The 16,268-nt window shown below is 52.2% G+C and overlaps 1 protein-coding gene across 1 annotated transcript in view; it reads left to right on the top strand.

Annotated features, from left to right (window-relative positions):
• Positions 1-16,268, top strand: part of NR5A1 (nuclear receptor subfamily 5 group A member 1) — a 52,964-nt gene that overhangs the window by 26,104 nt on the left and 10,592 nt on the right. Inside the window, exons 4-5 of the mRNA XM_026657337.1 lie at positions 9,458-9,577; positions 12,728-12,875. Coding sequence (XP_026513122.1) covers positions 9,458-9,577; positions 12,728-12,875 — 268 coding nt within the window. The remainder of the gene's footprint in view (positions 1-9,457; positions 9,578-12,727; positions 12,876-16,268) is intronic.

The following is a 16,268-nucleotide window of genomic DNA, read 5'->3' as shown; positions in this document are numbered from 1 at the left end:
CCCCCCGGCCGCCAGGGGGAGAGCGGAGCCCCCACCGGGGCTCCAGCCGCCCCCACCGGCTCCGGCTGGCCGCCCCCCCTCGCGGGGGGGAGGGGGGAGGCGGCCGGAGGCTTTTTTGCCTGGGGCGGCAAAAAAGCCAGAGCCGGCCCTGGACCTGGGACAGGTAGGGCCAAGAGAAAGGAGGGTGGAATTCACAGGCGGGGAGGCATGTTCGGGAGAGAGAGGCCTGGCAGCGCCAGAGCAGGATTAGGAGGAAAGGAGAAAAGCCAGGCTGGGCTGGAAACGAGGAAGATGGGAGGTGGACTAGGGCAAAGGAAAGCAAATGAGCTTTGTGGGATATCAGTGACAGGAGCTGCAACCCAGCCACTGCATATTGGATGCTGCACATCTCCCCTGAAAAGCAGTAACGTGTGTGGCTAAACCCCATGAAAATGTTGGGCATGACTTTCTGAAGCAGTACCTAGGGCAGGGGGCTGCAATGTAATTCCTGCTGTGTGTCCACAGGTGTGTGCTGAAAATGTGAGCCTGTGTCATTGAGCCATGTAGGAGCTTCACTGCCCAGATCCTTTCAGTGATTGTTGGACAGCCCATAATGGGGGAAACAGCACCAGTGTTTAGCGCTGTGAGGCTATGAGGTGTCTATAATCCATCTTCCATCTTCATTTCTTGTTCATGCAGAAGAATGCATCTTCCTTGCAACATAATGCTAAGGAACGTGCAGAATGCTGATCTAGGCACTTCATCGACAATTCTTGAGATTCGTATATGGGTTTAAAAGAAAACAATTAATCGTTAGACATGTTAGTTAAAGTCCCTTCAGATAACTCGTGAAGCTGAATACTTTTCAAGGCTTTTAAATTTCATGTTGTTCTCAGGAAGTATGAAGAAGTGCTAGGGAATTTTTATTGTTCGCTATATAAGCTTTACTAGCTTTGAACCAGACTTTTAGCAGTGACAAGTTATTGCATTAGGTGACCGTGTTGCCTAGACCTTTAAACAATTTGTGCCTCTTAATAGCAACACCAGGTCTCTGGTAATTTGTTATGTTGTGTGTGTTGAAATAGCTTCTGCCCTGTCTCCCAAGCCCTCTCTATTCCAAAGACCATTTATCACAGGTAAATGGATTTTTATGTAGAGCTCCGATCATGCCAAAAGAAAACCTTATTTAATCATAAAGGAATTTTCTTGTGGATGCAGCAGCTGGGTGATCGCCAGGTCTTGGAATGTCCGTTACTGGGTTTTGTGAACAGGTTAGATGCTTTCTTTTAAAATGAAGAAGGTGCTCTCTAAAGATAGCGTGTCTTAGGTCCTTGATAAAGTACTTGATTAAAAAGCATTGACATTAAATAGGAAAACTCTTTGCTTAGCTTTTAGAAGAGTATGTGTGTGCGTGTCATCTCTGCAAGAAATGATTGACGGATTCTGTTTTATGAATGGCCATCCATTAAGAGTCCTCTTCTTGTTAGAGGAGATTGGTAATTCACAGGTTTTATGGAGATGGTCTCTCTGTGGAGCTCTACCCTCTGTATCTGTAATGGAGATGTACCAAAGCAAAGCCCCAACAACTGAGATTCATGGGGCTGATGGTCCAAAGTCAATGGGCATGTTTCAACGGGCAGGGGGAAAGCCAAGGGAAGGAGCCTTTACATACAGATGCTGGGAGTTCAGAGAGTTTGATTGTGATTTTTGTCCCTGCTGCCCTATCCCGTTATAACCTGGTAGCGCATGACATGGGTAGAATGCAGTTTGATCTTGCAGCATAGAAGGGATTTAAACTGCTTTTAATCATGTCTGAACCGTGCTATTGCCTTGCAGAGTCCAAGGCTGTTGAGAGATGCTGGAACCCAGTTCAAACACATTTCAATCCCACTTACATGGTAAATCCAAAGCAGGTTTTAACGGTGTGGTGTTTCCATAACCACACCAATGTGGACACGCCTCCTCGGGGGCATTCAGCCATCCCTGCAATGCTGCTAGTTCCACCCTCCCTCTGCCCTGCCCCAAAGGAAGGGCAGGCACCAGGTTACACTTTCTGCAGCACTAGAGTGCTCAAGGGCAGTGGGTCCCTCCCAGCACTAGCGCACATGTGATGGGGCCGCCGGATACCCACTGATTTTTCACCATGTATTTAGTAGGGATGGACAGCGTTTATCGACTGAATCCTGGAGTTTGGTAGCCCCACTTCCAAGCCCTCTGGGTCCACGTATAGTCACAACAAAGGTTTGCACATTCTGCTGTGCATTCCAGGGACACTAGCAGAGCTGGAATAAATGTCTGGCATTGCTGGGGTGCTAGAGGGGGAGGATCCAGCCCATTGGCAGAGCTGAGTGTGGAGGAAGCGCCAGGAAAGGCTTCCTGCACTTTGTCTGTCTGTCTACCCAGCACTGTCTGTCCGTCTCTCCTGAACTCGAACTTCACCCAAAGCATTTCACAAATAAACCCAGGTAATTCTCAAAGACTGCTGGACACAGAAACGATAACGCTCTTTCTTGTCTGATGTCTATTCCCTTTGCAATCTACAGATGCTGGTTTATTGCAGCCCTTTCAGCAGAATGACGATATTATCCAGTTCCATGGCACTGCATTTGTCTTCCCTCTATTAAAAGCAGCAAACGCAATGGCATTGCAAGGCTCTTCTACTAGACTTGAATTCATTCTCGGTGGAGGTATTCCTCATATTCACGATACACTTTCCTCCCTCTTATCTCACACCAAAGTGCTCAGCAGCGCTCGGTAGACCACAGCATACAGTAATGTGGGTTCTTTCCCTCCTGATGGATATGACGAGGGTGGCTTCCCTATAGGGATTGAAAGCCACTCACAAAATCATTTAGAACCAGGATCCTTCATGCTACCAGATGGATCAGCCTATAGAAAAAGGGAGGGGGAAACTCATTTTGGCTTGTTAGGTTTGGACCCACTGAAACCCCATAAGTTCTAGGTTCACTACAGAACTTGGAACTCCTGAGGTTCACACATCATCTGCTAATTCTCCCATTCCTCCTTCCCTGGCAACAGTGTATCGTCTCACAAGGCCAGATGTTCACCAGAGCTCAGGGCCAGATGTTCAGGGGTTCAGCACCCGCCACTGGGGCTTAGATTTCAGAAGAGCTCAGGACTCATCTAGGCATCAAGACAAGGGTCCAGCTTTTCAATAGCAGCTCCCACCGTGGCACGCCTGGCCAGGTTTCCAAAGGGCTCAGCCCTCAACATGCACCCAGTGTGCTTGGCCCTTGGGAGAACTCCAGCCTTAGTGACTCACTCCTGCTCCCCAGAGCAGATGACGCAGGCCGGATTCAGGTGCCTTACTGCCATTACCCTGACTGGTCTAAACAGGATCCAGCTCTGCTGTTTTGTCCTCTCTCCTCACTGCCCAAATCCTGGTGATTTGCTAACCCAGGCCATGGCAGCTGGGCTGACAATGGAGCAAAGTGTGGGAAGATCTCGGCAGAATTCCTTCCCCCCCTGCACGTTAAACAAAGCAACATTTCTGCAGTGTCCTTCACCCCGCGGAAAGCAGGGGCGCCCAGGGAGAGAGACGCAGAATAGCAGTTAACCCTGCAGCCTCTGGCTGCTCCCCAGTGGTGGTTGCTAGGGGCCTGGTTCTCCATTGCCTAGCACCTTGTGCAGCTCTCTGCACCTGTCCAAAGCGGCTGTCCGAGACTGGCCAAACCTGACGGCGAGTGGGTGAGCTCCCTGCGCACGAGGTGCTGGCCAGTGCAGATTCAGGCCCTAGGGCTGCAGCCCCAGAGGAGGAGAGTGTGTAGCCAGTAGGAGGCAGGGCAGATTGGCACCCGGGGGAAGCCCACCCCAGCTGTCTCCCCTCACTTTGCTGCTGATTCCTGACTTCTCCCAGGAGCCAGCAGGGAGAGCTGGGATGGGCCACACCTGGGCCTAGGGGCAGTGAGGAATTGGCTCTGCATGGGCAGCATGAAGAGCCGGGGCCAGCTGGAGCAAGGAAGCAGGCAGTGTGCGGCTGGTGACTGCTGGGATGGGAGAAGGGCAGATTTGGAGGCTTGGCAGGGGGCTGGGGAGGTGGGGGGAGAGGGAGAGGGAGGGGGCAGGGATGGGGGAGGAGGGCGTGGAGGGGAAGGGCTGGAGAAGAGTTTACTTGTGTCCAGTCCCTCTGGGAAGAGCGCCGGAGACGAAGGAGCCGGGGAACTCCCCTGCCCAAAGCTGCTTGTTTTGCGCCGGGGCAGCACAGTGGCTGGTGAGTGTGACAGGCAGCGAGCTATGGCCAGCGCGGGGAGCGGGAGGGCCTGCTCCATGGCATGGCTTGGCCTCTGTGCTCTAGTGGCCAGATTTTCACAAGCGCACAGCCCCCAGCACCTCCCACGGAGAACAGTGTGTGTGTGTGTGTGTGTGTGTGGCAGGGGGGTTCCTCTTTGTTCTCGATAGGAGCTGCTGGGTGCCGAGTGTGTCTGAAAGTCTCAGTTTTGCCAACCCTGAGCCAGGCCCCCCAAAATCATGAGCTTGGCTTAAAATTGAGGAGATTTTTAAACAAGAAATGTGGGGGGCTTTTTATTTCTCTGCTGGTTTTTCGTCAGCAGAGCCCCCATTTCTAGGCTTTTCTCCATGAGGGCTAGAACCTTCTACTTCTTTTTCTAAACGAAAGCCGAGATTCTCATTTCTCCCCTGGCTCTCGAAGATTCCTGAAAAACACCAAAGATCACAACGGACTGGATCAAAAATGGCAAGAGTTGGCAACACTCGTGGTGCCTTGATGGGAGCAGGATTTGTGAGAAAATCTAGCCCCAGATTTCCTAGAATTAAAGGGTGTCTGTGCAGCAATCTCATCTCCTGAGCACGTCACCAAAGTCATGATGAAAGAATTAACCCCCCTGAATTTGCTTTTTATTTCGGATGTTGTTTATTTTCTCTTTGCCTGGCCAGCAGTGTTTGGGCTTCCAATCCGGGGTGGAGTGGAGGGGGATACATTTAAATGCAAACTAATAACTGTGCCAGTTGTTATTTATTTTTTAAATCATGAAAACATTTGTATTCGTTTTTGTAATTTTTTGAAAACAAAAGCTGTATTTTGTGTCTGCTGCACTGGACCCGGTTATTTGCATTTAAACCTGAAAAGGGGACTAGTTCTTACAGTTATTCTGATCCCTTAGACGGATCCTTGTCTGGTGCATGTGGCTGGTTGGATACATTCCAGTCTAATGCCATATATATTGGAAAAGACGTACGGTTCTAAACATCATAACGTGGAATCTGTTCTCAGTAGGTGGCATCTGGTCGCTCGATACCTGATTTCTGCAGCCCGCACTGCTCTGTTCCACAAGCAGCCCACAAGAGCCCACTGAGTGAATGGGGGTCTGTGGGTAGGGGGTAGAACTGGATCACAATTAGCAATGGGCCTAAATCACAAGTCCACCCGCAGAGGTGGGGCCTAACTTGTGTGCCATTGGGAACGGCCGGCTCCAGGCACCGGCACAGCAAGCTGGTGCTTGGGGCAGCCCATGGAAGGGGGCGGCACGTCCGGGTCTTCGGCGGCGGGTCCCTCAGTCCCTCTCAGAGGGAAGGACCGGCCGCCGAATTGCCGCCGAAGAATGAAGCGGCATGGGAGAGCAGCCGCCGATCACGGCTTTTTTTTTTTTCTCTTTGCCACTTGGGGCGGCAAAAAAGCTGGAGCCGGCCCTGATTGGGAAGTGTTGGGAGCTGCAGCTTTGGGACTAGATGCTCAGTTACACCCATTTATTCCAGCTAAGCACCTGGCTCTCGGGTTTAGCTCTCCTCTCTCCTCTGTTAAAGGAGTGAGTGAGGAGCCTCTCTCTGTTCAGCAGCTGTGAGCAGATGCTCCTGGCCCTGTTGATCTTCCCAGAGACAGCCTCATTACTGCTTCCTCTCTCTCTAGACTGTGTACAGTCTTGAACAGGAACAGGGGGCAAACCAGTCCCAAAGGAGCCAGAGGTGCCCATGCCGAAAACGGGGTGCCTCACAGCATCGGCGCTACCTGGCTTTTATTGTGGACGCTGGCTGCTGTGGTTTGCAGTTTGCTGATGTTGTGGCAGCAGCTGGGAAGAATGCCTGGAGGCAGGAAAAGAGGCTCCTGAGAGGCAGAGGTCACTTCGGTTTGCAAGTCCTGGAGCCGGAAATACAGTTTGCCTGCCCTGAAGGTGAGGATTGCATTTCCTCCCTGAGCTCCAGGCACCCCCCAGGCCTGCCTGCAGAATGCGCTCCGGGCCTGGAGTCAACTACACTCCCCAAAACGGGCCATCTCCACCCCACATTCCTGGGCGAGGGAAGGATGGACACTGTATTCTTTCATTTAAAAAGTAGCCAAAGCTCCCTCCCGGGAGACACAAAGCCTTTGTGTAAAACAACAACATTGCATTCTCTCGCTCCCGGCGGCTTTGGGCGAGGGGCTGCGTCCAAGAGTCATTTTGTTAAAGATTTGTGCACGGGTTGTGTGAGATTCTTGCCTTATGGAGGCAAACCAGTGCTGATAAGAGCGTGAATGAAACAAGCTTACTTGTCTCGAAGCCGGGTGGGGGTGGAGGTCGCCCAGCTTGGTGCTTGCTTTGCACAGTGGCTGGCTCCTTCCCTCTCTTGTACCGTGTGGGTCTCTGTTTCCTGAGTGCAATGCAACTTCCCATGTCCTCAGTACCTCTGCACCTTGTAGGGCCTTTCGTCTGAGGAGCTCCCAGGACTGTATCCTGAGGGTTCACTGAGCACTGCCAACGCGCTTGGTGCTGTACAGGCTCAGAGGAGCAGGCAGTCCCTGCAGACACGGTACAGAGGAGACACACCTCTGCAGACTGCAGGTAGAATCCAGCCGCTGTGCATTCTTGAGGCTGTCTGTCTTGTAGGGCTTATCAATAGTGCTAGAAATGGTAGTTAAGTCTTGCAGCCCCCTTGTGAGGGAGAGAAGGAAGAGCGGTATTATTACATACTATGTAATGGTACAGGTGGGGAAACTGAGGCACATAGCATGTAAGTGACTTGTCACCTTCCATGTGGCTTGTGAAGTTACTCGACCAGCGTTGGGAATAGAGCACAGGAGTCTTGGCTGGAGTGGAGTGAGCTGTTTGCAGTTAACATTTCACTTACCAGATTTAGCTCTTTCCTGTTAGGTGACTGCCCACAAGCAGATCGCAACTTCCACAAATGTATCTGCATGTTGGAAAATACCCCCTGGATGGTTCAGATGAACATGCTTCATGCAACGGGTGGGCTGGACGGCTGCAAAAAGTTCAATAGTCAATGCTTAAAATTGGAGCTCTTTTGAAAAGCTGCATAAGTCACATACGTTTCTGTTCCCTGATTGGGTGAGCAAAAGGCAGAGGTGAATTCTGGCGATTCCGCATTCTAAATTCGCTTGGTGTGAATATCTTGCCTTGTCCCCACAGAGTCACGGCCAGTCCTGCCAACACTCACTGTGCATAGAGGGTGAAATTCACCCCTGTGCCGACAGCTGACAGCCTTGGCCCTCCTGAGCACTCAAAGGGTTCTGGTGGGATTTAGGGGGCACGCAGGCCCAGAAGAACGAACGCAAAACGGAGGCACTAGATGGACCCGGGGTCTAATCCAATCTGTTTTGTATGTGCCTGTGTAGTGATAACAGACACGTCTGTAGTGACGTGCCACAGGGCATGCTGGGATAGATTGCGCACACCAAATGAGAGCGCCCCCCCTGAAAATGACAAGCCAGGAGCTTTGCTGTCTGCAACAAACTCCAGAGCTGGGGGGTATTTCTGCCTCTCCCCTGACACCGTCAGTCTCCATGCAGAGACACAAAAGGTGGTTTTTTTAATTAATTGGCACCGATTGTGTTCCATGGAAACGCTGTTCAGGAGAGGCAGGAGTACCACGAAGCCATGGGGACCAAGCTGGCTAAATGCTGCTTCTCTCCACCTACATGCTCAGAAAACAAGGTACAAATCTCGCACCTGACCTGTTTTAACCCACCAGAATGGGGTGATGCTGGTCAAATGTTCCGTTCGATAATTGCTTAACAGAAATTATTCGCAGCAAAAATTTGACCTGCCCTCACAGAGCACTTCAGCTCATCAAGTGTCCAACTAGTCCAACTGTGCCTAATGTAGTGAGGGCACTGAACAGCGCATCCTGCTGGCAGAAGGCCTCTTGCCACGCTCTGCTGCATGAGGAGGAGTTGGGTTAGAGATTAAGGGTGCAGCTAGCTAATGTATTTCTTTAAAGTGAGGCTGTGCCAAACTAACTCCTTATGCTAAGATGTTAATTGTCACAGTGGTGCCTGCGGGTCGCTGTGTCTCTCTCAGTGACAAGACCACTCTTGTTTCCCCAACTCTGCTGTACTGAACACCTGCCCTTCACTCTTTGCTGTTTGCACTCCGGGGCAGCTTCTAATTCCTTGATCCTCTGGGGAAGAAGTAACTCAGCTGACTGAACCAGAACCACCCAACTTGAAATGGTCCAAAGCCTGACGGCTGGACCAGCCTGCCTTTCTGTGCTGGTCACATGCTGTCTGACTTCAGATAACTGCATTTCGCTTCTCCACGCAAAGTGCTTTGCATTCCCTTCTTCCAGCTGGTAAATGTAAAATGCTTTCTGGTCCACCAGTTTGTTTTCCATCTTGGCACTCCAGAACAGCCCACAAACACACATGCAGACCCATATCTCTCCAGCGCACTGGCTGTGGGATGTGGACCATGACCCAACATAGCTGGAAAACTCAAAGCCATATATAAATGTGTGTGTGTAGTGGTGGGTGAGTCAGCATAGATGGAGCTAAGGTGTGCATTTGTATCGATAGGTGTACGTACATACACGCATGCACCTTGGCTCCAGCTCTGCTGTTTCACCCAATGCTACTGCACTGGGGGGGGGCGGGGGCGGGGGCGGGGGAATTCTCTGTTAATAGCATTGTGCATTTTGTATACAGTCCAATCAATACAGTATTTAAGGGAAATTGACCGACTGCTCTGCTTTGCTGGGGATCATTGCACGTGAGGAAAGCCCTGTTGGGAGCTGCCTCTGCTGCTGAACTGCCTTATTCTGCTCCAACATGTGCTCCTTGTGCATCGTTGTGGGAGCATGGTGAGACGTGGGAAGCTCACTGAGGCCCTCACCAAACCTGACATTGATTCATACGTGGGCTTTTGCAGCTGACAATGTGAATTCAGCCTGTCACCGATTGCAGGAGCCAGGAGTGCGTTTGATCACACTACTGTCACAATGCATTAATGGGCCATGGACCGGCATTGACAGGAAGGGCTTGAGGAATGAGCCGAGGGTGGGGGATATGTCAGAGAGCAGAGGGAACTCTGCTGCCGCTTCTCCTCAGAGACGCTGGACGGAGGGGTGGGGCTGGGGGGGGAGAGTTCATTCATTTCAAAAGCATCCAAGACCTCATCCTTTGACAACTTTGCATCCAGGTCCAACCTTCCTTCTGCACTGTGTTGCCAGGTCCCTAACCCGTGAGCAGATCTGAGAGGTTTTAATGGCTGTGTTTGCAACTGTGTTTCAGGTAGGCGATCAGATGAAACTGCTGCAGAACTGCTGGAGTGAGCTGCTGGTGTTTGACCATATCTACAGGCAGGTGCAGCACGGGAAGGAGCACAGCATGCTGCTTGTGACGGGCCAGGAGGTAATGTCCTCTCCTTTGTTGGGAAAAGCCTTGCGGTGTTTCAGCAGACTGTACCTTTCCACTGCAATTCCTGCATTGCTAAGTGGTGCAACAGCACGAAGGGGTTGGGAGAGCATAGCTAATAGTGAGCCTGCATTATTGCTGCAGATGGATTGATGGACACAAAGAGTGGAACAGCCTCATGCCTCTGACGATGCTTTGGGATACTAACCAGAGCCGGGTGATATGGGGACCGGTTCCCTCCCGCTTTGTAACTCTGCTGCCCCTGTTCACATCAGGATTTGCAAATCTGCCATATTTCTGCAAAGGAAAATCTTCCCCCTCTCACCATTTATTCCCAAAGGGGATTGATGAAAAGTCACTTTTCTTTGCCATTTTTGTTTTCACCCAGTTGAGATCAGAAATTCCACTGCTTCCTCGCTGGGTCAGAACCAGTGTTTTTAATCCAAAAGGAAAGCATGTGAAAGGCACCATGTGCCTGCTGGTTAATCTGTTGCTATTAAATGTGTTTCATTGCCCTAGTTGTGGGTCTGGTAGCATCTCTCTAGGATCAGAGGCAGCAAGATGTAAAGAGAAACAGTAACAGAGCCCTGCATTGTTCTTAGGTGTGTTATGGTAGGACCTAGAGGCGCCACCCCAGATCTGAGCCCCACTGCACTGGGGACTGCACAAACACATAGTCAGAGTCAGTCCCCGCCCCTAAATTGAGCACAGAGATGGCATTTTTATCCTTGTTTTACAGAGGGGATCTGGGGCACAGGGAGGCTAAGGGACTTGCCCAGGGTCATGCAGGGTGGAGCTGGGACTTGAGCCAGCAATCCTGATCCCCTTTCCTACAAGGCCAGCCTTCCTGAACTGGTGTGTGAATAAAAACAAAACGCTGTCCATGCAGGAGGAGAGTCATTCGTTGTCCGCTTCCCCGTGAGGATGCCAGTTTCCCAAACATCCTCCTTGTCCAGTCCAGTGTCCTTCCCTCTCTCCATCTCCCTCTCCAGACACCTCCATGTAAATTACGATTCCCCAGCACCCAAACCCTCCACTAGCACGGGAGATTCCCCCGGACCCTGCGTCCGATGTGTCTAGTGGCAGAGCCCCCTCTGCGGCCGGTCTGGCTGCTGCAGAAAGAATGTCTCTGGGAGCTCAGCGGGCCTGAGCCAGGCTTCATTAACTGGCTGGATCATTTTCTTTGCAGCTGATTGCTTTTTAAACTTCCCGGCCTTGATCACGTGGACTGGGCTGTGACGGCGAATCCCCGTCACATACCAGGGGTCTATATTCACTACTCCAGTGGTTACGGCCACACCCAGGAGCCATGAGTTTAGAGGCAGCCGGGGGGTTCACTTTTGGGTGAGCCTTGGGCCAATTCAAGGGCTGCGGGGCAACATTTAAAGTGGGGGAGGCATCGACACCCCCCTCTTAAATGCCCCCCCCAGCAATCTAATCCCCCGGCCCCTGGCCCATCAGCCCATGCAGCCACCCGCTCCAGATTTTAGTAAGTGACGTGAAATGGTGCACTGGGTCACACTCAGGTTTGGCCTGGCCAAAAAGTAATCGGGCTGTGGCCCCCCTGGCTCTGCAGCCTATGGGCCAACTGGTTTTGTATGGCAGCCACTGGAAACTCAGCGGCTTTGCAGGGCTGAAGTCAGGCCAGCCTGGGCAGTTTTGGTTGCTTAGCGGTGGGGCTCGTTTGAACTTCAGACTCCAGGATGGGAGCCCATGTGAACCAAAATCCATCTCCGTAGTTTCAGACAATCTCAGCATTCCCAGCTACGTGGAGCCCAAACTGGGAAGAAAAAATGGGTGACTTTTGTCTTACTTCTTTCCCTCTGGCGAAAGTCCTCCCGTCCCGCCTCCTGTGTGAACTAAGGTTGACCCAAGCAGATGCCTGGTGTTTTGTTTTTGCTGGGTTCCGGAATTGTTTTTACACAAGGGGAGAAATAATGATCTGTAGATAGACCCAAACCATCCCCGGAGCACAGGCGGCCGGCATGTACTGCCTTCCAGCCAGGGGAGAATTCTTGGGTTTGGAGCGAAATGTTTCTCATAAGAAAAATCAACAGTCATGTCTGTATTTACAGAAACTGGGTGTGAGAACAGACCAGCTCTGTTTGAATAGTAGATTTTGCAGGGAACATGGGAACAAAGTCTCCCCAGAATCGCAGCCTGATCTTCCGGCTATTCCCAGGACAGCATTGCTGTTGTGCAGTGAGGGCTTCCTCTTTAAATACAAATTAAAACAAATAATAACACAGAAGATTGCTATTTTCTCTTGTTTGTCTCCAAGTTACCCCTGTTTATTCTCTAAAGCGAGATTCATCCTGGCCAGAGGACCTGTGCAGCACTGTTTGGGATGCCGTGGGGCTTAAATCGTCTCCTGGGTTTATACTAGCTACCCAGGGATGAATGTCACCCTGACTCCGCAGTTCTGCTGCCTCTGTCCTGTAATGTTTTAGGCACAGGCCAGAATTGGCTGCTGCTCCCTGCCCTCCTGGGAATCAGGGACATCCATCGCCTGTGCCAGGGGGGCTGGAACAGTGTGTGTAGTGGGGGTGCTGAGAGCCATTGAACCAAACTGTAAACCCTGTGTATGATGGAAACTGCTTCAAGCCAGGGGGTGTGGCTAGTTCCAGTATCTATGGCCTGTGCATGCAGCCACGCTGCCCTGTAGCTATCGTTTGTCTAGCTGAAAACCCTGCCAAGGTGTAGTTTGTTCCCTTCCCTCCACTGCCATTTCCCTGTGATAATCCAGCCAGAGAGAGGGAATAATTCTAAATCCCATTCAGCCAGTTTTACGGCGGTGGGGGACACCGTGAGGACACCCTTAGGGTGCAGAGGGCTAGTACAAGACCTAGGCACCACTGAAGTCCTGCCTCGGCTTTGTGCTGCAGGGTGAATCTCACCGGAGGAGTCTTTTCAAGTCCCCCTCCAGACCCACTGCGGTGTTGGCTATTTGCCGTCCCTAGGGCAAGGAGCAGGAGGGGGGTTTAAAATGAGCAGCTCATGCCGTCTCCAAAGGCAGGGCGTAGCTAAGAGACACTGTGGGGTCTAGACCCCGCACGATGCCTTGCAGTGGGGTACGCGCCGCTCCTCAGGCCCTTGCAGTGTGTGATGCTCCCGGCCGCTGAGCCCGGCTTCCTTCTTTGCTTTCAGCTGGAGATGGCGACAGTCGCAGCTCAAGCAGGGTCCAACCTGAATAACCTGGTCCTGAGGGCACAAGAACTGGTCCTACACTTGCATTCGCTCCAGGTGGATCGACAAGAGTTTGTGTGTTTGAAGTTCCTGATACTCTTCAGTCTCGGTAAGTGCCCCAGAAGGGGCTGAGTTCTGCGGGGTGCCCGGGCGAGACGCTGGAATGCAAAGCGCTGTCACGCACAAAGCCAGCAAAGGGAACGGTGGAGCGGCTGCTCTCTCGCGTTGCCCTGGTTGGTGGGAGCATGGAGAGCGGTTATTAGAGACTGTTGTTATTTACTCGTGGCACAGTCGCACCGAGAGACCACAGCCACGACCGAGGCCGCATTGTGCCAGGCACGCTGTGAAGAGATAGTAACAGACATCCCCTGCCCCAAAGAGACAAGGAGGAGGGGGAGAAAGGGAGTATGGTTCTCCCCATTTCACAGGGGGAGCGAGGCACAGTGGGACTGCGTGTAGCTTGTATCCAGACAGAATGTGACTTGTTTTTAAGCTGACTGCACCTCCTCACGGTGTATCCCATGGAAGCCTTTCCGCCTCCGGGTAACCCCTCCAAAGATAAGGGGTTTACACCACAGACACATTTTGCCTCCTTGTTGAAAATCCTCCCCGAACACCTCTCTGCTCTCTGACAGACAGCGATCTCTCACTGTGGTGAGAAGGGGGCCAGGCTGCAAAGCACCAGTTCTCTGCAGTGTGAAGGGGTGTCAGAGATTCAGGGGAGCTACAGAGAGATGCACACAGGAACAAAGCAGTCAGTGGGATATGGGATCCGATCTTCCCCTGGCAGAGGATCTCAGCTTGGTGAAACACAGCCTCCAGGGTATGTGGGAGCATGTGTCTCAGTGCAGGTAGACAGACATGGGCTAGCTCCCCTTGTTAAAAATCATAGCCCAGCACCACGGGCACTGGCATGGGCCAGCTGCCTGACTACAAGCCCCCCGATCCCCTGGGTGCATACTTGGGTGGCCAGCCCAAGCCACTGCCTGTGCCACCTCGACCACACTAGTGTTCGGTACGCTAGCTCACGCAGTGCTAGCGCGCCTGTCACCCTGTGCTGGGAAGCGCCCTCCCAACTGCTGTGGAGATGACTTGGTGGGCTAGAGGGTCCCTACGCTGCTCACGGGTAGAGGAGTGCTCAGGCACCGGGAGCCAGGAGAAACACACAGACAGGGCCTGCTGCTCCTGTCAGGGCGGCATAGCTAGAGATTGGAAGCCTGGTTTCTAGAGACATGAACCCCCTCTGCTCCTACTGACGTGTGTCCTGGGATTCAGAGCTGCTTTGGGGTGAGCTGCTCTGAGCAATTCCCTGGCTCCTGCTCGCTTCGGCCTGTTCAGTGCAAGGTGCTGTTCAGAAACGTTTAAGTCCTGCTGGCTGGCTGAGGCCAGCTCTCCCCTGTGTCATCCCCACAAGGGCTAAGATCTGCCAGGGTCTCTGCTGGGAGTTCCTGGAACAGCAAGTGCTAGATAGAGCCTTCTGGACAGATGCACTTGGCCTGTGTGGCCTGCCAGAGCCAGGGTTGTGCTGCCTGTATAAAGTGTCACCACTGTGGCAGGGCATGAGGCACTCAGAGGTGGCTACGTGTGAGGCAGCCGGAGGTGATGGGTATTGGGCACTGAAGACATGGAATGAATACATGAGGAAATGGGTGAAGCAGAGTTTGCCACAAGGGATGGGTGGTGCCATGCTGGAAGTCAAGAGAAGAGCCTTTATTAGAGGTGATCCTTAATAGCAGCCAGAGGTTTGCAGTGGATGGGCCTTCCCTGCAGTGCCATATGCCATGAGGGCTTCTGCTCATGGCTCTAGCGTTCTCTGTGCAAAGAGCCACTGGCTTTCCCGATGGCACGGGCCCCTGAGGGGAGGCATAGGATCAAAGGTTCCATAGGGCCAGTGCTTCTCCCTGCTCAGTATTGCAGGCTGCTTTGCAGGTGATGGTTTTCTGGGGCGGTAAAGACCAGAGGGAGCAGCACAGATGATAGGTCTCGGAGTGTCCCCCTGCCTCGAAGGTTTGCTAGATGTCTAAGAACCTGCCGGGCGCAGCTTGGCCGTGGGCACGTCCCCCCTGCGTTCTCTGAGTCGCCGAGCCCAATTCAAAGCCTCTCTGATGGGGTGGAAACTAAAGGGAAGCTCGCACCAGACCTGGTCAGAGCCGCACACAAAAATCGCTGTGACCTGCCATTATCTGTAAGTCTGTGGGAGGGGAGAGGTGATTACAGTGTAGAGTCTAAAGGGACCGCCAGAGACAAACATGCTGAAAATAAACCTGCTGAGCTGGCAACAGCCAAAGCGCTAAAAGTTAATTAGGCAAAAACCTTTGTAAAATAGATTGTAATTTTATCAAGAACCAGGAGGAACCAAATCAAATGGCGACTCCTCACCTTTGCCCCCAGAGTCTCTCTCGGGGATGCAGCACCTCTGCCTGAGGCCCCGGGGCTGTTTGCAGCATCGCCAGTTCCCAGAGGCTCATCCCACGTGGGTGTTTCCCAGGGGCTAGTGCTGTAGCAGGGCATCACTCCCCAGGGGAGGAGTGGCCACGCACAGCCTGGGCTGAACAGCAGCTGGTTAGATAGCTGCAGCAGCAAGAAATTCCACAGGCTCGGGGGCTGTAGCGTGAGCTTATTAGGGATCCGGGACAGTCTCTGGCCAGTGCTCGGTGCCCCTCTCAGCACCTGGCATCCCTCCTCATTATGTTGGGTATTTATTTGTGTTGCGGTAGTGTCTAGACACCCCTAGTCAGGGCTCCATCATGCTAGGAGCTGTATGCAGGCAAGTAATACAACGATGGCCCTTGCAGTATAACATGAAAGACAGCAGGTGGATGCAGCGTAGAGGTGAAGGCAAGCACCCAGTGACAGTCCACTTGGTATGAGCTGTGTGACAAGCAGCAGTCCCCATGCACCCGCTGCTGAGCTATTGCGGGCGGCGCAGCAGAGGTGAGCTCTAAGGGAGAGAATTGAGTGAGGACAATGAGAGGTGGCTTTGCAGACTGAAGTTATTCACAGCTCTTCCTCCCGGTCGGGGACCTCATCCTGCAAACACTTAACTTTACTCATGGACGCAATCCCATAGATTTCCGTGGGGCTATTCACAGGAGTAAAGAATATTCACAAGCAGAAATGTTGGCAAGATTGGGTCCATGTACAGCAAAGCTGTTGAGTGAATTACACAGGGCCATGCTGCAGCGACAGTTAGTTATTTTTAATGTGGCATCTGGTACGAATACAGTCCATGAGGTGAGCCCTCCAGAGAGCACTGGGGTGAAAAGGGGAAGCATTAGACCATATTATTTCAATTGTGCCTGTCGAGGCTCAGAGCCCCATCATGGGAGGCGCTGTGCAAACACGTAACAGAAAGCTTAGCAGTCTAGATGACCAGATAATGTACTGACATCCCTCCACCTCCCTTGGCTTGCAGCTCCACACAGAATTTTTTAAGCAAAAATATTTTTATTTTCATCAGATCATTTCCCAGAACATCCTTTTCTCCCCCTGAACTCCAGAA

Source organism: Terrapene carolina, unplaced genomic scaffold (genome assembly GCF_002925995.2).
Source record: "Terrapene carolina triunguis isolate 2854851 unplaced genomic scaffold, T_m_triunguis-2.0 Scaffold238, whole genome shotgun sequence".
Taxonomy (NCBI): Eukaryota; Metazoa; Chordata; order Testudines; family Emydidae; genus Terrapene; species Terrapene triunguis.
Note: the sequence above shows the minus strand (reverse complement) of the source record. Positions and strands in the feature narration are given on the sequence as shown.